The sequence below is a fragment of the Dendrobates tinctorius genome, unplaced genomic scaffold (genome assembly GCF_039654945.1).
Source record: "Dendrobates tinctorius isolate UK_male_01 unplaced genomic scaffold, ASM3965494v1 ptg000203l, whole genome shotgun sequence".
Taxonomy (NCBI): domain Eukaryota; kingdom Metazoa; phylum Chordata; class Amphibia; order Anura; family Dendrobatidae; genus Dendrobates; species Dendrobates tinctorius.
Window position 1 is genome coordinate 4,987,857 of NW_027361870.1, and position 19,849 is coordinate 5,007,705.

Consider the following 19,849-nt stretch of genomic DNA (forward strand, 5'->3'; position numbering starts at 1 on the left):
AGACTTGCATTGGCGTACTACGGGCGTAGTACGCTGACAATCGCAGCATGCTGCGATTGGCACGGACCGTAGAATACGGATGAGAAATATACGCCTGGTGCGAGGGACCCCATAGAAAATCATTGGTCCGTGTGTAATGCGTGCTTTTAGCGCCTATCACTCGGCCGTATTCCTCGCCAGTGTGACCCCGGCCTAAGAATAGGCCCAAAACTGAATGTTTCTGAATGCTTTTCATTTCTGTCCTCATATCTAAAATAAAAAAAATGTTATTACACTGCAGAGTGAAGTATAGCAATGTTTCGGGCAATGTACCCTTTGTCAGGGTCGAAGAGGATATGTGTGATCAACTCACCTTTTGTCTATTGCGAATTTCTGGATAAAATCCCGTATTGAGTGAAGAAAGATTTTTAAATTACTGAGACACTCAGTAGCAAGTAGTAGTGTCAGCTTCTTTGTAGAGGGGTGAGGAAGGAGTATCTGGAAGCAGAGATCCCGTCCCTTCAGCCTCCCTCCATCATCTGTATAGAATCTCATCAGTAGCAGCTGTCATCTCCTACCTTAGTAATGTAATAATCTGTCTTCACTGAATACAGATTTTACCTATGAATTGTGAATTTTGAAAATAAAAAAAATCAGTTCTGGCAGAGATAGAAGCAGATTTCTCTGATAAGATATATTACAAGGTTTCTTGTTTTCACTTCTACTATTGATTTATCAAATAACAATTAAAATGATGGTTACTCTTTAAGCATTGACATGCTTGGATTGCAATCCCTATCTTGACCGCTGGTCTCCTGATCTGTGAACAATCGGCCTCATTGATATTTTATGTGACTGTTCGTTGAGACCAGGAGACCTGATGTTGGGCTAGGAAGTGTGATCGGAGCACGGACTGTGTAATATGGATGTTTGAACGTGACCTTATGCATCAATCCACTATGAAAGGTTACAGTGTATATCATTGTAGTCACGGCCTGTAATTGGCAGAAAATACTTATCACGTAAAAGCACATCCTGACTGATGCACGTCAAGTGCCTTGCACTGTCTGTTATTATGGGATCAGCCACTAAACCAGCACACGCCTTTCATAGAAATATTGGGGTCCATTCAGCAAACAGATTTAACCAGGATTCTGGTGTAAAACTGTTTAAAATATTATTTTTTTTGTTTGTTTTTTTTCAGCGCACTCAGTTACGCAAAAGTTTGGGAACTTTTTTCATTCTTACACTAGCTTCGGGCAGCTTTTTGAAAAGTGGCCAACAAATTCATCATAAATTACATCGCAAAAGTGGCATAAATTGCCACAAAATGGTGCTCCAGTCCATGAAATGTGCTCCAGTCCATGAAATGTGCTCCAGTGGCACTGAGTGATGCGAAGGTCTGTTAATATATTTGGCACATCTTGGGGCTCATTCACACGTCAGTTTTTCAGATACCGAGTTCTAGCTGTGTTTTTTACAGATAGAACCTCAAGCTTAATGTAGTCTATGGGGCCGTTCACATGTCTCTGCGATTTTGAGCTGACCAATCGGACATGTCCAATATTGATCTGAGCGTAATATCAGAATTGACAATTCTAGTCTATGGATGTGTAAAATAATTGGGCAGCACTCGAATGCCACCCAAGTGCTGACCGTTTGTCATGATTTGCTAGATAGGAGAAAGTACAGAAACCTTTTTTTTTTTCCCTCATACTGGAAAAAACATGAAACTCCAACCAAACTCTGATGACACTGAACAAAATCACTGACGGAACAGGACCATTTTTTTTCTACGTGAAAATAAAAAAGTCATCCTTACTCTGACTGATTCTTCATCAAGACTGGTGTACAAAAATGCTTGATGTATCGGGGCCATTATATTATAGTTGTATAATAGGCAGCACGGTGGCTCAGTGGTTAGCACTGCAGCCTTGCAACCCTGGGGTCCTGGGTTCGAATCCCACCAAGGACAACATCTGCAAGGAGTTTGTATGTTCTCCCCGTGTTTTCTCCCACACTCCAAAGACATACTGATAGGGAATTTAGATTGTGAGCCCCATTGTGGAAAGTGATGATAATGTCTGTAGTACATCCCTGCTGAATATGATGGCGCTATATAAGGAAGTATAATAAATAACAGCCTATGGATACTAGATTTCTGAAAATGCAATTTGTTCTGATTGGTATAACTGAACTTGGGAGGGTATTTACCCTCTATTTAGCATCTGCCTTATAAAAAAAGAATTTGTAACCAACCTGTGTCTTTTTTTCACCCTTATTCATTCATCTACTCTTAATCCTTCAGAACCAGGTACAAACAAGAAGACTCCCCAGCGATTCCCCAAATGTAAGCAGTGGAGTTCCGCCATTAATTCTCCATCCAATGATACTGATCAGCAGCAGGACATTTTCTGGGACCCTCATTCACCGACAACTTTTAAATTAGGTAACAGGAGTTGTAACATAACTACTACACCCTGCGTAAAAATGCATGCAGGAAATTGACCCGCGGAGCAGATTTTTTTATTCACGCTTTGGATATTCTCTGCAGATTTCACCTTAAAATTCATAAAAAAGTCTGCAACAAATCCACATGTCGCTCATGCATCTTTTAGACTTTGTTCTTCATGCATTGTAGGCAGTTTAAAGCTGTAGCAAAGCGGTCTATAGGAGCGCTAAAGGAGAGGCAGAAACCATTAAAAAGGTTTTAAAAATCAGCTTTATTTCTTCCTCCAATACCCACAACGCGTTTCTACGGTCACAGGTGGAATGAAGGAAGCATCCATTGTTACAGCCTTTAAAGGTAGCCCCAATTAAAACAACCCACAATCCTATGCAACTTCCCCTTAATGTTACGCGTTAACCCTTACATACCCAACAAAACATTCTGAGAAAAAAAAACTTGTTCACAATTCATTATACATATTACAAAATTACAACATTCAACCTCATATATATTTCATAAAATGATACCCCTTTCTTACTCTCTCTTAAAAAAAAAAAAATCCCTTTCCACAAAAACTCCTTTTTAAAAAGTTCCTTCTCTTTTTTTTTTTTTTCCCCTTCCTTCTCCTCTAAAAAAACATAAAAAGGGAAATTAATCATAATCGCTGAACTCTTAGCCCTACCTGGATACTTTTTCTATAGTGAGATTAAGTCCCTCTGGATATAATGTGCCCAACTTGAACATCCAGTAACTTTCTCTTCTAATAAGGTTACTCAGCCTCTCTTCACCAAGCTCCTTAATATGATCAATAATAGTCAATCTTATCTTTCCTGGATCCTTATTGTGACTCCCTGCAAAATGTCGGGACACACTATGCAATTGGTAACCCGAGCGGATGTTCTGTCTGTGCTTGTCCAATCTTGCATGTGCTGTTTGAATAGTCCTTCCCACATATTGGAGCCCACAAGGGCATTCCAACAAATAAATTATATATGTGGACTGACAAGTAACCCTGTGCTTGATCTGGAATGTCTCATTGGTGGTGCCAGAACAAAAACTCCTTGCACCATCCTGAATCACCCCACAACACAAGCACTTGGGTACTTTGCATGCAAAACAGCCCCAGCTGCCATTATCATTTTCATATGACGTTTTATACTTCCGCGCAATGTTACTTAGTGCTAACAAATTTTTTAGACTTCTGTTTTTTCTATAAATAATACTTGGTTTGCCGGGAATCATTGGGGCCAAAAGGGGATCTCATTGTAAGGTGAAACAATATTTCTCCAACAATTTACGCACAACTGATCTAGAATGACAGAAGGTGGTTATCAAACTCCATTTATTCCTCTCCATATTAACCCCAGGTGTCCTGTTTTTCTCCTCCATCTTTTTTATACATATACCGTATTTTCCGCTTTGTAAGACGCACTTTTTTTCCCCAAAATTTGGGGGGAAAACGGGTGCGTCTTACAAAGCGGACATGCCTTACCTAGGCTGTGATCGGGGGCGTCCGGCGGTTGCTGGCCGCTGCTGCGGGTGTGTCCGGTGCCGCGTTGTGTGCCCGTCGATGCCTGGGGCTCTGCCAACATTGTGCGACAGGCCAGAGCCCCGGCATTTCCTCAGTTCCCTGTGTGCCGGTAAAAAGATGGCCGCCGGCGCGTGCGCAGATGGGATCTCGGGACCCAGTTCTCGAGAGATGAGATTTGAAATCTCATCTCTCGAGAGGTGGGTCCCGAGATCCCATCAGCGCACGCGCCGGCGGCCATTTTCCCTGGGTTCCCTGTGTGCGCGCGGTGGTGCCTGCAAAAAAATGGCCGCCGCGAGTGCACAGATGGGATCTCGGGACCCAGCTCTCGAGAGATGAGATTTCAGATCTCATCTCTTGAGAACTGGTCCCGAGATCCCATCTGCGCACGCGCCGGCGGCCATTTTTTTTTTACCGGCACTTCAGCGCACATATACAGGGAACCAAGGAAATGCTGGGGCTCTGGTCTGTCAAACAATGTCGGCAGAGCCCCGGGCATCGATGGACACACAACGCCGCACCGGAGCACCTGCAGCACCGGCCTCCAACCGCCGGACAAGTGGAGAAACCTGACAACAGCACACATCGGAGCCCCCCCTCATCCCTGAATGCGGCCTGCAGCATCACTCCACGCCTGCCTCCTCCAGCAGCGAGCCTGGGACCCCTCTACACCGCAGCCACCAACCCCGGTAAGCAATAAGATGCAAGGATTATAAGAGGCACCACCATTTTATTAAAAAATATTTTTTTCTTATTTTTCTCCTCAAAAATTGTGGTGCGTCTTATAATCCGGAGCGTCTTATAAAGCGAAAAATACGGTATCTTATGTAAAATTGCACGTCCTCTTATAAGCATCTTTCAAAAGATTTTTTGGATATCCTTTCTCCACAAACCTTTTTCTTGTAGGCAGTTTAGTCAGACAGGATTTGGTCAGATTTGTTACAATGTGAACAAGAGCCTTACAAGAGGAAAGCTCCTTAGTTTTCTCTGCCATACACTGCAGTCAGCATTGATTCTAGTAGACAAGAGTTGCAACAGAGAGCAGAGTTTCCACTGATTTCCATCCATAGTAGTAGAAATGCAACCAAGACAGCAAGGTCATAAAAGCATATATTTACTTTTATTAGTTAGAAGACCCTTCTGATTGTGACGTAATTGTCCTTATATTGGTGTACAATACAAAATAATATTGTGGTACCGTGTTAGCCAGAAAAATAGATGCAAATACTTATGTCCCCCCCCCGAAAAAAATTGAAAAAAGTTTTCAAGGTGTGATACCTTTATTGGCTAACAAGAGAAATTATATTTGCAAGCAAACTTTCAGGAATATAGCCTGATGAAGGGGCTTTCTGAGCCCTGAAAGCTTGCAAATATAATTTCTCTGGTTAGCCAATAAAGGTATCACTGCTTGAATACTTTTCTCAATTTTTGGGGGGACATAAGTATTTACATCCTTATATTGGAAAAGGATACGAGCGTCATAATTTGTACAGTTTTAATTCTTTTATTTTTTTGCAGAAAATGGAAGGAAGAAACTGGCTGCAAATAAATGTAACGTCGACATATCTGATATAGTTAATAGAATTGCCCCAAAGGTAACTGATTGTTTAGTTTTAAAGTTTTTAAAGTCAAAGGTAGACTTAAAGGGGTATTCCCATCTCCAAGATCCTGTCCCAATATATGTGGTAGGTGTAGAAATCATAATAATATTAGGAAATACCTCCAATTAGAAATGTCTAGTTTTCCTGATTCGCCATATCACTTCTCATGTGCAGGCATTGCAGGACATTAGGTATCTATAGTTACGACCACTAGCAACTAGCTAAGTAACGGTCACTATGTCAATGGTCGTAACTATGAACACCCAAGGTCCTGCAATGCCTGCACATGAGGAAAGAGAAATAGTGAATGTGAAAAACTAGGCTACATTTCTAGTTGGTGGTATTTGCGAATAATATTATTAATATTATTACACCTACTACATATTGAGCTAGGATCTTGGAGATGGGAATACCACTTTAAGTCCATCAAGTTCAACCTATAACCTAACATGTTGATCCAGAGAAAGGCAAAAATGTAGTGACGCAAATGCTGATTGCACCGTAATAGTGGAAAAATTCCCTCCAATCTCCACATACGGCAATCGGACTAGTTCCGTGGGTCAACTTCCCATCACAGAATCTAGTGCCCATAACCTGTAATAGTATGCTCTTCAAGACAGACATCCAGACCATTGTACTTTAGTAGTGAATAGTCTCAGTGCTCTTACAGTAAAGAGTCTACATCTGTGATTATGATTAAATCTTCATTCCCTTAAGCGGTAGTCACACATAGCAATCTCGCTAGCGAGATCGCTGCTGAGTCACAACTTTTGTGACACAACAGCGATCCCACCAGCGAGATCGCTGTGTGTGACAGCGATCAGCGACCGGCCCCCCTGCCGGTATCGCTGATCGCTGCAAGAAAACCTCTGGACATATTTTTTGTTGCTGGTCTCCCGCTGGCCAGCACGCATCGCTGCGTGTGACAGGCGGGAGACCAGCGATCAGCTGTAAAAAATAAAAAAAATTAAAAATATTGTTATTCTCACCTTCCGACGTCCCGCGCAGCCATCCTACCTCTCTCCACGCTCCCGGTCCCAGTGATCCTTTGCACGAATGACCGCGAGACCGTGACATTCTCGCGGTCATTCTCGCAAAGGATTACCGGGACCGGAGCGTGGAGAGAGGCAGGATGGCTGCGCGGGACGTCGGAAGGTGAGAATAACAATATTTTTTATTTTAATTCTTTTTTTTTTTTACAGGGATATGGCATCAGTGCTAACGAACACAGCGATGCCGGACGCTCAGTATCGCTGTGCTGATCGATTGTGAAGCTGTCTGACAGCTCACCAGCGATCACATAGCGACTTACCAGCAATCCTGACACGATGATATCTTTGTCGGGATCGCGGGTAAGTCACTTTGTGTGACTCCAGCTTTAGATGTAGAGGATGCCCCCCCGTCACTGTTGCAGGCAGGGCCGTAGAGGCAGTAAGTCAAACCTGCAACTCCTCAATTTCCCTGACTCCGCACTCCACAGTACAGGTCACTACTGAGCATGGACATAAAGTGCAGCACAGATTCATCTCAGCTACGACCCCACAGCACTGGTCACTACTGAGCATGTGCATAAAGCGCAGCACATATTCATCTCAACTGAAAACTGAGATCCTCAGATCAAGAACAGAACAGACATTTATAGGACATTTCATAACTTTCCCAAATTCTTATGAAAAATCTTACAGCACATCCTGCATTGTACTACTGTACCCAATTTATCGTATTTTTTCAGAGTCAATCCATTTTATACTGGCTCCTAAAAAACACCGACCTGGATGGAGGAGTAGGTGTAAAAAGATCCCTGTACTTTCTCTTCAAATACTGTATTTGTACAGTGTAATAAGATCGCCCCTAAGCCTTTGTTTTTCCAAACTGAATAACCCCAAGTTTGATAACTTGTCTTTTTCTCAGTTTCTGATAGCAAATGTGTAAGGCAGATTTACCATCACTGTTGTACGAGAATTTCATCACTAGCTCTGGCACAATGATTTTAGACACATTTCTTAATAAGCTGTGCCAAAAAGAACAGATGTTGCCACCTTGCTAAATATTTTGCAGAAGTGTCTCGATTAGGGACCTCGACTTTGATAAGCTGTAATGTGTGGTAAATTAATGATGTGGCCACTTTTCAGGCACAAATTCTGGTATAGGAGGCTAAAGTGCTTCAAATCTTAATTGTGAACCAATGTGATAGATTTGGGTACATCATTTGACTGATCTATAAGCTGGGAAATGTCCTCATCTTTATTAGATAGGCAATACATAAAAATTTGGAAATCACTGAAGGATAGCTGTATGAGATAGTTGTTAAAGGGCCAGAACTATTATCACTAAATTATACAGTTCATATTCATTATCTTAATTCTGTATATTTAAAATAGGTGTTTTTGGTCTCCTTCCACTTCATACAGTTTACTCTAACTTTTTTTTTTAAGTTCGAGTAAATGAGTGTGAACTTGATGTATCGGTGATAAACCAGCGGCTTCGGATGTATACTGGGCAATTAGGGGCAGAAACATTCAATTTGTTTGTGTCCATCTGCTAAGCCCAACATAACATTTAATTTCCCTGTTGTATGAACATGTGACTTGAGTGAATATGTAAAAATCTCTTTTGAACCTTGTTGTTTTCCGCTAGTGTCTTGCAAATAATCTAATTTTTTTTTAGATATTCAACGATTAAAGATTGTTATTCTCTTTTAGAATGAAAAACCTTCATGCTCTGAATCACCATACCTTGGTATTTGGATTGGAGAGGATGCTATACCATGTACCCCAGTAGTAGCCCGAAGTAGAACTAGAATGCCCAGGTATATATAAAAAAAAAGATTTTCATTCACGTGAGAGCCATCATATATAATAGAGCAGATATTGGTCTTTTTTTTCCATAGAGAAGAATAAGGGTATGTTTCCACGGTTGGTAAACGCTGTGGAGTGGATGCTGTGTACAGCCACAGCATCCAACCCGCAGCGTCCAGATGTTACAGCATAGTGGAGGGGATTTTATGAAATCCCATGTCCACTATGCATGCAGGAACCCCTCCGGCTTCCATGCATAACTGGACATGCGGCGCGTCTTTCCAGACCGCAGCATGTCTATTTATCTTGCGGAGACGCTCCATCTCTGCAAGCTAAAGTCACCCATACAATGTATAGGATGCGGTGATTCCACATGGTTCAATGAACACATGCGGAATCCCCACACATACAAAAGCCTGAAGCGCTTTGGCCGGAGCTGCGTTCAAAGCACTGCCAATACTCACCGTGGAAACATACCCTTAAGGCTTGTCCACACATTCAGGATGTAGACTTGAATTCAGCCTCATCTGATCTGCTGATTAGTGCATTAGTGTATATATCATCCACATGTCTGGAAAAAAAAAATCTGCTCAGATTTTTGTTTGAGCTGAAAGAAAATCATCTGTGAGAAGATTGATAATGTGCATTCTTCTCATGGATTCTACACAAAATGATTTCTATTCCTCTTGTGGATCTGTGTCAGAAATCCCACCGTATCCCTAAAAAATGACTACCGTAATAATTTTTTCTTTCCATGATGACCTCCTTTTTCCTCTGCTTCTGGTAAGCTCTTTAACCCCTTCACAAACTTTGACATATAGGTCATGTCCATGCCTTTCCCCTGCAACTGATGGCTGATTTAATTAGCCATCAAGTGCCTCGAACAGCCATATGTGTAGCAGTTAAATGCCGCTGGCAATCACTGACAGCAGCATTTAACACGTGCCAGTTGGAAACGTGTCACAAGTCCCGCCCATCGGCGCTCCTGTGACTTGATCGCAGGGCGCCAGTGGGTTGTCATGACAGCTGGGGTTCTTCAGAAGACCCCCATGTCTGTCATTCATTGGAGATTGTGATTTTTCGAATGCTATGTGTACCAATAGGAAAATCGCTGCTTCAAGTCTCCTAAGGCTGCGTTCACACGTTCATGTTTTTTTGCGTTTTCGCAGCTGTCGCGCGATTTTGCCGCGAAAATGAGAAAAAACAGCATCCCATGCAATCCTATGGGATTCCACAATGCTTTACTAATGCTGCGGATTTTCCCGCGGCAGAATCGTGTCACGGTAAAATCCGCAGCATGCTCATTAATTTGCGGAATCGCGGCAATTCCACCCACGTAGGAATGAATTGTTCTGCTTACTTTCCGCATATGGCTGTGCCCACCATGCGAAAAGTAAGCAGAACATTTGCGGATGGTACCCACGGTCCAGAGGAGAGGAGACTGTCCTCCGGGCTCTGGGTACCATATCCCTGTAAAAATAGAATTAGGCTAAGTTCACACGTTGCAGAAAATTTCTGCTCAAAAACCTGAATCCCTTCCCAGAAACCGCACCTATTTTTCCGCTGCGGTTTTTGCGTGTTTTTTGCGCGGTTTTGATGCGTTTTTTTCCGCAGCGGTTTCAAACCGCATGGAAGAAGCCAAAACCCGCCGAAAAATCCGCAAAATTAATTAGCATGCTGCGGTTTTTACCGCGATGCGGTTTTTTCGCGTTAAAAAGGCATCAATGTGCACAAAAAGTGCAAAATGCATAGAAATCACTGGGAAGCTTATTTTTAGCGGTTTTATAGTGAAAACCGCGGTAAAAGCCGCTAAAAAAACGGTGTGTGTGAACACAGCCTTAAAGTAAAAAAAATCGGGTTATAGTCACCTTCCGACGTCCCGCGCAGCGTCCCCAGGCTTCAGCGATACACGCTGCAGCTCCCGTTCCCAGTAAGGCCTCTTTCAGACTTCAGTTTTTTGTTTCAGTTAAAATCCGCCAAAAAGGCGTAAAAGCGGATCCGTTCCTAACTGAAGTGAAGGAATGGCACAGGATCCTTATTTTGACGGATGCCCAGAATGAAGAATTTTAAAGGAACCGCTGGCCGAGAGAGAGAGAATTTTTTTCGTCCGGGCATGCGCAATGGAAAATGCGGATCTAACAACAAAAAAAACGTTGCAAGGTCTGTCCTGGCATGCCGGCGGATGAAAAAAATTTGGCGGATCCTCAAAAAAAACGGATCCAACGGATGGCCATCCGTCAAGATCCGCCAATAATGCAACTCAATGGGTAAAAAAACGGATCCGCAAAAAAAAATGGCGGATCGGTTTTTTTCAAAACCTGGCGGATTTTGACTGATGGTCAAAAACGGAAGTGTGAAAGAGGCCTAATGCATTGCGATGACCTTTGCTGACGTCGTGTCTCACGATGCTGTAGCGGTCTAGCGAGACTGCGACGTCATCAAAGGTCATTGCCGCAATGCATCACTGGAAACGGGACCTATCGGCAGCATCGTGGAGGCCTGGGGACGCTGCACGGGACGTCGGAAAGAGAATATAATCCGATTTTTTATTATTTTTAACATTAGATCTTTTTACTACTGATGCTGCATAGGCAGCCTCAATAGTAAAAAGTTGGTCACACTCGTCAAACACTGTTTGACGAGTGTGACCAACCTGTCAATCAGTTCTCCAAGCGATGCTACAGATCGCTTGGAAAATGCTAGCATTCTCCAAGCTAATTACGCTTGCAAATCGATAGTTTCTCCGCGGGAATTTAAAATGCGATTTTCCCGCAGAATGGAATTCCGGAAATCTCGTGGTAACTTCTGCGGGAGTTCTGCAACGTGTGAACTTAGTCTAAGGGGACCATTGAAGTAAGTAAAAAGTAAAAAAAAAATATTAAAAACATAAATAAAACACAAGTTCAAATCACCCCTTTGTAAATAAAATAAAGAAAAAATACACATATTTGGTATCGCTGCTTTCAGAAATGTCTGAGCTATCAAAATAAACAGTAAATTAATCCGCTCTACCCCAAAATAGTATAAATAAAAACGTCAGCTCACAGCAGAAAAAAAAAGCCCTCATCCAGATCCCGAAAAATAGAGACACTACTGGTCTCAGAAAATTGCGATTTTTCTATTTTCACCACTTAAATAAAAAGAACCTATACATATTTGTTATCTGCATACTTGCACTGACCTGGGGAATCATATTGTAAGGTCATTTTTTAGCATTTAGTGAACACGGTAAATTAAAAAACACAAAAAACAATTGTAGAATTCCACTTTTTTTTTTTACAATTGCACTGCACTTGCTTTTTTTTTTTTGCGATTTGTGGTATAATCAATGGTGTCATTCACAAGTACAACTTGTCTTAAAAAAAAACAAGCCTTTATACTGCCATATTGATGGAAAAATAAAAAGGTATGGCTTTGCAAGAAGCAAAGGAAAAACTGAAAGTGCAAAAACGGAAAAAAATTGCAAGGTTGTGAAAAGGTTAATGCAACATGGATGGCGCAGTGGTATAGGAAGCAGAGAGGTGTGTCTAAATCACCTCAGCCTTTCATGTGTTGGGGGATGGACAGAGTGCATATTACGTCACCACTCTGTCCATCCCTCAGCACACAGGACAGGGGAGGCCCTCCCCATGCCACCGCACCAGCCATGTTGGACTGAAGAGCACTAGAACACCAGGAGCAGAGGACGAGACAGCAGAAGAACAACAGAGGTGTTCAGGAAAAGTGACCAGACATGCACAATCAGGATAGGATGGACTGTAGCTTTAAGAGTGTCCAATTGTGAGGACAGTCCCCTTTCTGTCCTTCCAACTCTCCACATAGTGAATTTGTAAACACGGGTCGTCCTCTTCTGTTTAGCAGGAGGATCTAGTCCTTTTTTACCCACCAATTGGACATCTGTAGCAGGCTTGTGCCAGCATATAATGTTTCATAATATGTACATATTAATTTTTAAACTTTTTGGTCTCCTTGCTCTAGGTCAAAGATTTTACAAACGGAAGAAAAACTCATGAGATTGGCAAAGCAATTGGACAGTAATCTGGTGAGGCAAAAAGATCAAAATGAGTTACATTCGGCAATTTCAGAGGATGAAATGGTCAGTGAATGCAACGCTGTAACTGAAGACAACTCCTTCCTGGAGGACTTCCCTGGAGAAGATGATGTTACCGCGGGGCTGAAATCTGTTAGTCAGAGTTCCGCAGCGCCACAGAGGAGCAGTCAGAAGTCTGTGGACCAGGAGGCAGAAGCTGCTTTTATTGATCTGTTTGATTCATCGACGCAGAAATATAGCGGCTGCTTAAGCCAAGGTTTATCAGATGTTTCTTCTCTCAGTGGGAAGGACACTGCAGTAAATGTGAGAAGAAATATCGGTGAAGAGATCAAGCACAGCAAGATGGAACCATGTTCTGAAAAATCTAAAAGTTCAGAGCCGTCTAATATAGCATCAGAAATCTCCGCAAACGCAAATCAAGGTGTAAGAAAATGTCCTGAGCTGAACAAAGGTAAAGAGAAAGAAACCTTCCAGTCAGTGCCAGGAAGCCAAGATGACTTTGAGGATGACTGGGGCAACGATCTCCTTGAAGATGATTCTTTTATCATGCAGGTTACTCAAAATCCTGAACTAATTGCTACCCCTAAAAGCAATATGCCACCTAATATACCTACCAGTGCACATCGTGCTGGAGAAGGGGTTATAGTCACAGCTATTTCAACTTGTTCCAGTAAGACAAATAATTTTAAGTTTGTACCAAAGAAAGCAAATGGCGGATCTGAAGGAAAACCCAGTAAGTTATGTAGCACAAAAACAGCAGGTGTCAATGCATTTGATGATAAAGCAAATAATTCAAAAACCTTTTCTACTTCTCGAACTCAGATGCCTTCCCGACCTCAGACAAATACAGGAGGTCAAATGTCAAAAAGTAATGTTCACAGCATGGCACCTAGTACAAATAGCACTTTGATGAAATCCTCACAGAAATCATGTATCCAAGCTGTGGGACAGACCAGGGCAACGAACATTAAAGAGTCCGTCCTGCATGATGAGTGGGAGGATCTAAGGTTCTCCGATGAAGTCCTTAATATGTTTTGTGAGTCTGATAGTCCTTGGGAAGAGAAGGAAGATGATGATGATCTACTGTATCAAGTTTGTGATGATGTTGAAAGGTTAACTCAAGCTCAGGAATTCAATGAAGAAAACCGTAAGAAGGAAACTCCTCAGTTGCTAAGTTTTACGCGCCAAATGCTTGCCAAACAACCAACCAGTCATCAAAGCAAGAATGGAAATCCTATGATTGCAAGTTCCTCCTTTGGGTCAAATAACAGAGGGGTCTCTCCTACATCTTTCAGTGGAAATTGCTCAAATCCTTATCAGAACGGTTCTTTACAAATGGCCAACCAGACTTCTAGCAGGTGCAAATCTGTACCCTCAGGAGGGGAGTGTAAAAATGTGATTCTTACCAACACTCAGAATCCAGGAAAGTCTCTGGCTCTGACAGGTAGTGGAACAAACCAAGCAGCACCTTCTAAGTATTCATTTACCAGAATAAAACCATCGCAGGCCTCCTCTATCCACATAGCTCAGTCAGCTGGAAACTGGAGCATTTGTAATAATCTGCAGAGTTTTGGTGACATATTGCACAAGAGTGGTCCTGTTTCTCCTACTAACTCAGTCAGTGGAAGCAAACTTCAGCCATCCTCAATAAAAAGGCATATTTCCGAGTCGACCATACAGTCCTCAAAAGGTATGTGGAAGAAAAAGGAGTCTAAGAGGGGCCAATATCTTATATTTTGAGAATGCATATATGAAAAGTGCAGCTTATGATTTCTAAAGTTACCATATTTCAGAAATGATTACATATACAATAGTATGCAAAAGTTTTAGACTTTTGGGGAAAAATACTGCAGAATAAGCATGTTTTAAAAAATAGAATTTTTAATTGATTTAACTAATTAACAAAATGCAAACTAAATAAACAAAGGAGAAAACTAAATCAAGTCAATATTTGGTGTGTCCACCCTTTTGCCCCCAAAACAGCATAATTTCTTGTAGGTGCTCTTGCAAAAAGTCAGGGATTTTGTAGGATTATAGTCAGGTGTATTATACCAAATAGATGATAGTGGTCATTTTCATATGTAGATTGAAAAAAAAGTTGTTAATTAAAACAGAGTAAGCCCATTTTTCTTCAAGTGCCTCCTTATTATGCATCTTGAAAAATCCACACCGCTAGTTTTCAGAGAGTCCTGTATTTCAGCTGATGTTATTTGTGGGTTTTTCTTTGCATCCCGCAAAAATTTCCTGGCATTTGTCACAGGTCACAGGTGAGGATGTTACCTTTAGTAGCCATTCAAATCCATTTGTGTCAACTTCTGTGCATGTTACCAGGCCAAAATCACCAGGGTATGTGACCTTTTGATCAGGGTCATTTGGATGTTTTGGGTTGTCATTATGATTTAAAAAGAGAAAACACAATAGTTTGACAATAAATGGCTTCACCCAACCACTAACCATGAGTGGAGAAAAAGTTTTGGTGTTATCATTCATATTCTCCGAAAAAAGGCCAAGAAAGAAAAAAATTCTGCCGGGGTATGTAAACTTTTGAGCACAACTGTATATATAGATAGATATTTCATTGAAACATTTTCAAAGTAATACATTTAGAAAAAATTAGGCCTAATGATGAAGAAATTAAGAAATGTAATTAAAGTTTTTTTTTTTTTCTTTATATTTAATTTCAGTGCTTATATCTGAAGATCAACACAAGAAATGTTCAATGGAAGAGATTGAGAGGAAAAAGCAGGAAGCTTTGGCCAGGAGGAAAATGAAAGCGCGAGCGTGTTCCAGTGATATTGCACCAACCTAGTCTTATCTCACTGTTGTATTAGATATCTTCTTTAGAGCGGTCATATAATTTCTCTGTGAGAAATTCCATGTAGAATTCACAGCAAACACTATTTTATTATAGTATGTTCTGTAATGTTTACAGTGGTAAACTTTATCTTTCCATTAATGTATAATAAAGTCGCCTGTTAATGTTCAGGAATAAACCGTGCGGATTTGTGTTTATCATCTACCGTACTCCTCAATCACTCCTATAAGACACGTTCTGTTTTCGAAACCTATGTGTTAATTAGAACTTTTTGTGTAAATAAATACATTTTCAAGTTCCTGAGTTTACATTCATCAAATATATTTACTGACCTTGCTGTGCGGATATTCTCTTAATCTTTTAAAAAATGATTTCCAAGGGAAGTTCAGACGATTCCTCATTATAGAGCTCCGGTGGAGACAATGGGTTTCCATATAAAGTGCAAAATAGGTGAAAGGCAGAGCTGTTCATAGCAACTCTGTTGTGATTCTAGAGAGGAGTCATAAGTCAGGCACTGCTTTTTAAAGAGTCGTATGGAAAGGGTTCTTTGTTAAAGGGAACCTGTCAGTGAATTGATGCAGCCCTAATCACAGGCTAAATCTACAAAATTTAGTCCATACAAAAAATATGTGATATCCTAATCACAGGCTGACTGGCTCACTCCTTAATTTGAAGTAGATTTCAGAGGAAACAAATGGAGTAGGTTCCCTTTGCCAGTTTTTCAAAAAGTCGCAATATTTGGCGCAGACGATATTTGTACAAAAAGGTTGGGACTTCCTTAAAAATAGGTAGACCTTACTAAAAGAAAAACCCCCACAGTGCAATACATTTACTGTAATATATCACAGAGCTGGCATAATTTCATTTTTTTTGCTCACAAATGGCCCAAAAGATTTACCAAATCTACTAAGGAGTGTGTACCTCTTAAAAGACTTTACCGAACTTCATCGGGCTTAGGGTGCATATAAAATAGGTCTAAGAAGAGCCAGACATAGGGAGAAGGTTCTGCAGTGTCTTCTCCCAGCTCTTCTTTGTTGAAGTTCTTGGTTATACATAGTTCTCCATTTTCAAGGTGATTTGTCACCAGATTTTATAAAACAAAGTTCATATATTATTATATAGATTTTTTTTTTAAACTGATGTATTTACATACGGGTTCTTGTCTGTAAAGTGGACAGTTCCTTTTAAGTTGTCCTTGCTTTAACTCCTATTGGTTTGGTGTGGCCACCTTCATTGAGGCTTATATACTGTGCTCGTGGAATATACAATTTAGGAAACTTAACAAAATGTCATAATGAAAACTTTGGGAGCCAATAAGTACTAGCTAAAGCTCAACTCAACTATGATGAGCAATTGGAATCATTCAAAATACTGACTGGAAATGTTGGTAGTTTTAGGTTGATGATAGCCATTGACCGAATCATCAGGCCAAGAAAATGCCCAATATTGGCCAATGTAGCCTGTGATCTCTTTGGAGACATTGATGAATGATCGTTCGTTGGTTCAAGTTCAGCTAATATGTATGAAGACCTTTACAAATGGAAACACCCAAAGTCTCTGACCAATGCCAGTCTTAATGGACCAGCGCCAATGTATACCACTGCATGCTTTTACAATGGCAAGTGTTAGAATGAAAAAAAGTGGAGTCCTAGCAGTTGTGTATAGTTTTTCCAGACATTATAGGGTACTGAAGAGTTTGCAGCAGTTTATGAATGTAGTTAATTCAGTCTCTTTTACTAAGAAGTATATATATTGTTGATAAACCATGACGAAGTAGCGCAGTGTTGCCTTTAGGAAATGTCCTATTCAGACAAAGATTATGATGAATAGGTTAGTAATCCTTTAAAGAATGCGTAAATTTGATTTGCCAAGGACGATCCTTTAAGAGGTGTCTTTATTCAGCCACCTTCAACAGGAACGAACAGTCTAGAGCGCCGCGTGACTCTCTAATCTGTTTCGGCGCAGTGTATTTCTTGTAATTACTAGTCATGCATATTACATTTTGTAAAGTAATGGTTTTGAATTTTATCTACAAAGCTGGCATAATTTCGCTAACATCAAAAGCCCTGGCTGTAATAATATAGGACAGTATATCACAGAGAATACGAATTAAGAGGAATTTTTAGGCCTCTTTGTTCTTTCATTGTAGGTTGTTCTCTAATATACCGCAACTTGAGCACAAATGATCTATCACCGTTTGAAAGATTAAAAATTATGTAGAGCAAAATACTCACAAGTCATTCAAAGCCCGGCTGGGGAAAAAAAGTCTGCTAATTGCATGGCTTTTCACCTACAAACGCTGCCTTTCTTTCTTTCGACTGTACTGAAGAAAAAAGTCTCTGCACTGTGAGATAACTTTTGAGATTATGTTCTGCTTTATAAATGGTGATGCTAGGGTCACAGTGGTGCAGTTGGGGGCCTCATTATTATAAGGTCTCATGGCACAGTTTTATTACCAATCCATATCACAGCACATTGGAATGCACAAAAGGAAGGGTAAAGGGCGATGTACTTATAGGAAGAGTTGTGGACTGCCCTTGTTTTTGGAACGCTAGGGTCTTAACAGCCATAGGGATTAATAGGGCTTGTGTTGGGATGCTTTTTGTAGATCTGAAGGACTATAGTTCGGTTGAGAACCCAAACCTCTCTGAACCCTGCTCCAATAAATGGATTAGTTTTCATTTTTCCACTTTTGTGTTCTACTTTAATGTTAAATGTGGTCAAGGGCGTTGATACAGTCATATGTAAAAGTTTGGGCACCCCTATTAATGTTAACCTTTTTTCTTTATAACAATTTTGTTTTTTGCAACAGCTATTTCAGTTTTATATATCTAATAACTGATGGACTCAGTTATATTTCTGGATTCAAATGAGGTTTATTGTACTAACAGAAAATGTGCAATCTGCATTTAAACAAAATTTGACCGGTGCAAAAGTATGGGCACCCTTATCATTTTCTTGATTTGAACACTCCTAACTACTTTTTACTGACTTCCTGAAGCACTAAATTGGTTTTGTAACCTCATTGAGCTTTGAACTTCATAGCCAGGTGTATCAAATCTTGAGAAAAGGTATTTAAAGTGGCCACTTGCAAGTAGTTCTCCTATTTGATTCTCCTATCAAGAAAATGATAAGGGTGCCCATACTTTTGCACCGGTCAAATTTTGTTTAAATGCAGATTGCACATTTTCTGTTAGTACAATAAACCTCATTTGAATCCAGAAATATAACTGAGTCCATCAGTTATTAGATATATGAAACTGAAATACCTGTTGCAAAAACCAAAATTGTTATAAAGAAAAAAGGTTAACATTAATAGGGGTGCCCAAACTTTTACATATGACTGTATGATTTGGTGAGGTATGACCACTGTCAATACCACCTTACCGCACGGTTCAATTAACACTTGTGGAATCACCGGCGTTTAAAAGCCGGCAGCGCTTTGGATGGAGCGGACATGTGCTGCATCCAAAATGCCAAATACTGTTTAAACATACCCTTAAAGGTTGCTAAAATCCAATTTAAGAGATGAGATGGACTTTTAACTCACTGAGGAATTTTGTCACATACAGCTCAATGACATCTATGAGGATGGAAGTTATATAGTTGGCCATGTTATATCATTTGGCATACTGTATATTAACCAAGAAAATTAACCCCTTTCCAATTTCTCACGTACAGCTACATTTATGGGAGAAAGTGTTGGCAACCTTGCAATCGTTCCAGAAAATGAAGCATTTCTCCCATAAAATTATTACAGTTACCGTATTTTTTGGACTATAAGATGCACCGAACCATAAGACGCACCCAGGTTTTAGAGGAGGAAATTTTAAAAAAAACTGAAGCAAAAAACTGGTCAATTCTGTACTAATACCCCAAATCCAGGTATACGTTGTCCCCCCCATCTCTATCCTGGTAGGCATGACCTCCTGATCCCTATCTTGATAGGCTGACCTACTCATCCCTATCCTGATAGGCATTAGGCATAGCCTACTCATCCCTATCCTGGTAAGCATTGCCCCCTCATCCCTATCCTGGTAGGCATGATCCCCCTCATCCCTATCCTGGAAGGCATGGTCCCCTCATCTCTATCCTTGTATGCAGGACCCCATCTCTGTCCTGTTATGTATGGCCCCATTCTGGTATGAATGCCCCCCTCATCCCCATCCTGGTATGCATGGCCCCATCAGAAAACAAACCATTATACTTACCTTTCCTACGCAGCATCCTGTTCCGATGCCAACAGCTGATTTAGGCCGGAATCACATGCGAGAAACGCAGATGAGTCTCGCAGCTTAGTACCCGACACTGCCGCTGGCACTCGGGAGCGGAGTGTGTGGCTGCATAGAAATACATGCAGCTGCATCCTCCTCTCCTGAGTGTCGGCAGCAGTGCGAGGTATTAAGATGCGAGACTCATCTGCGTTTCTGGCATGTGTGATCCCGGCCTGATGCTTGTAAGCAGTGCATAGCAGTGAAGTCATGCGCTGTTTGCAGGCAGAGTGCTGCCAGAATACTCACTGCTCCCCACGTTGATGCACCATGAGCCTGCAGGACAGGTTGAATTTCTTTGGAAATTGATTGTAGCTTTCAACTTTTCATCAATTTTTCTCTGCAGTCCACTTCCAG

The 19,849-nt window shown here is 41.0% G+C and overlaps 1 protein-coding gene across 1 annotated transcript in view; it reads left to right on the forward strand.

The window, feature by feature from the left end:
* ETAA1 (ETAA1 activator of ATR kinase) overlaps positions 1-15,519 on the forward strand; it is a 35,132-nt gene extending 19,613 nt beyond the window's left edge. The window contains exons 2-6 of the mRNA XM_073553783.1: positions 2,288-2,428; positions 5,475-5,551; positions 8,260-8,366; positions 12,334-14,096; positions 15,091-15,519. Coding sequence (XP_073409884.1) covers positions 2,288-2,428; positions 5,475-5,551; positions 8,260-8,366; positions 12,334-14,096; positions 15,091-15,215 — 2,213 coding nt within the window. The 3' untranslated portion in view covers positions 15,216-15,519. The remainder of the gene's footprint in view (positions 1-2,287; positions 2,429-5,474; positions 5,552-8,259; positions 8,367-12,333; positions 14,097-15,090) is intronic.
* Positions 15,520-19,849: the final 4,330 nt, after the last annotated feature.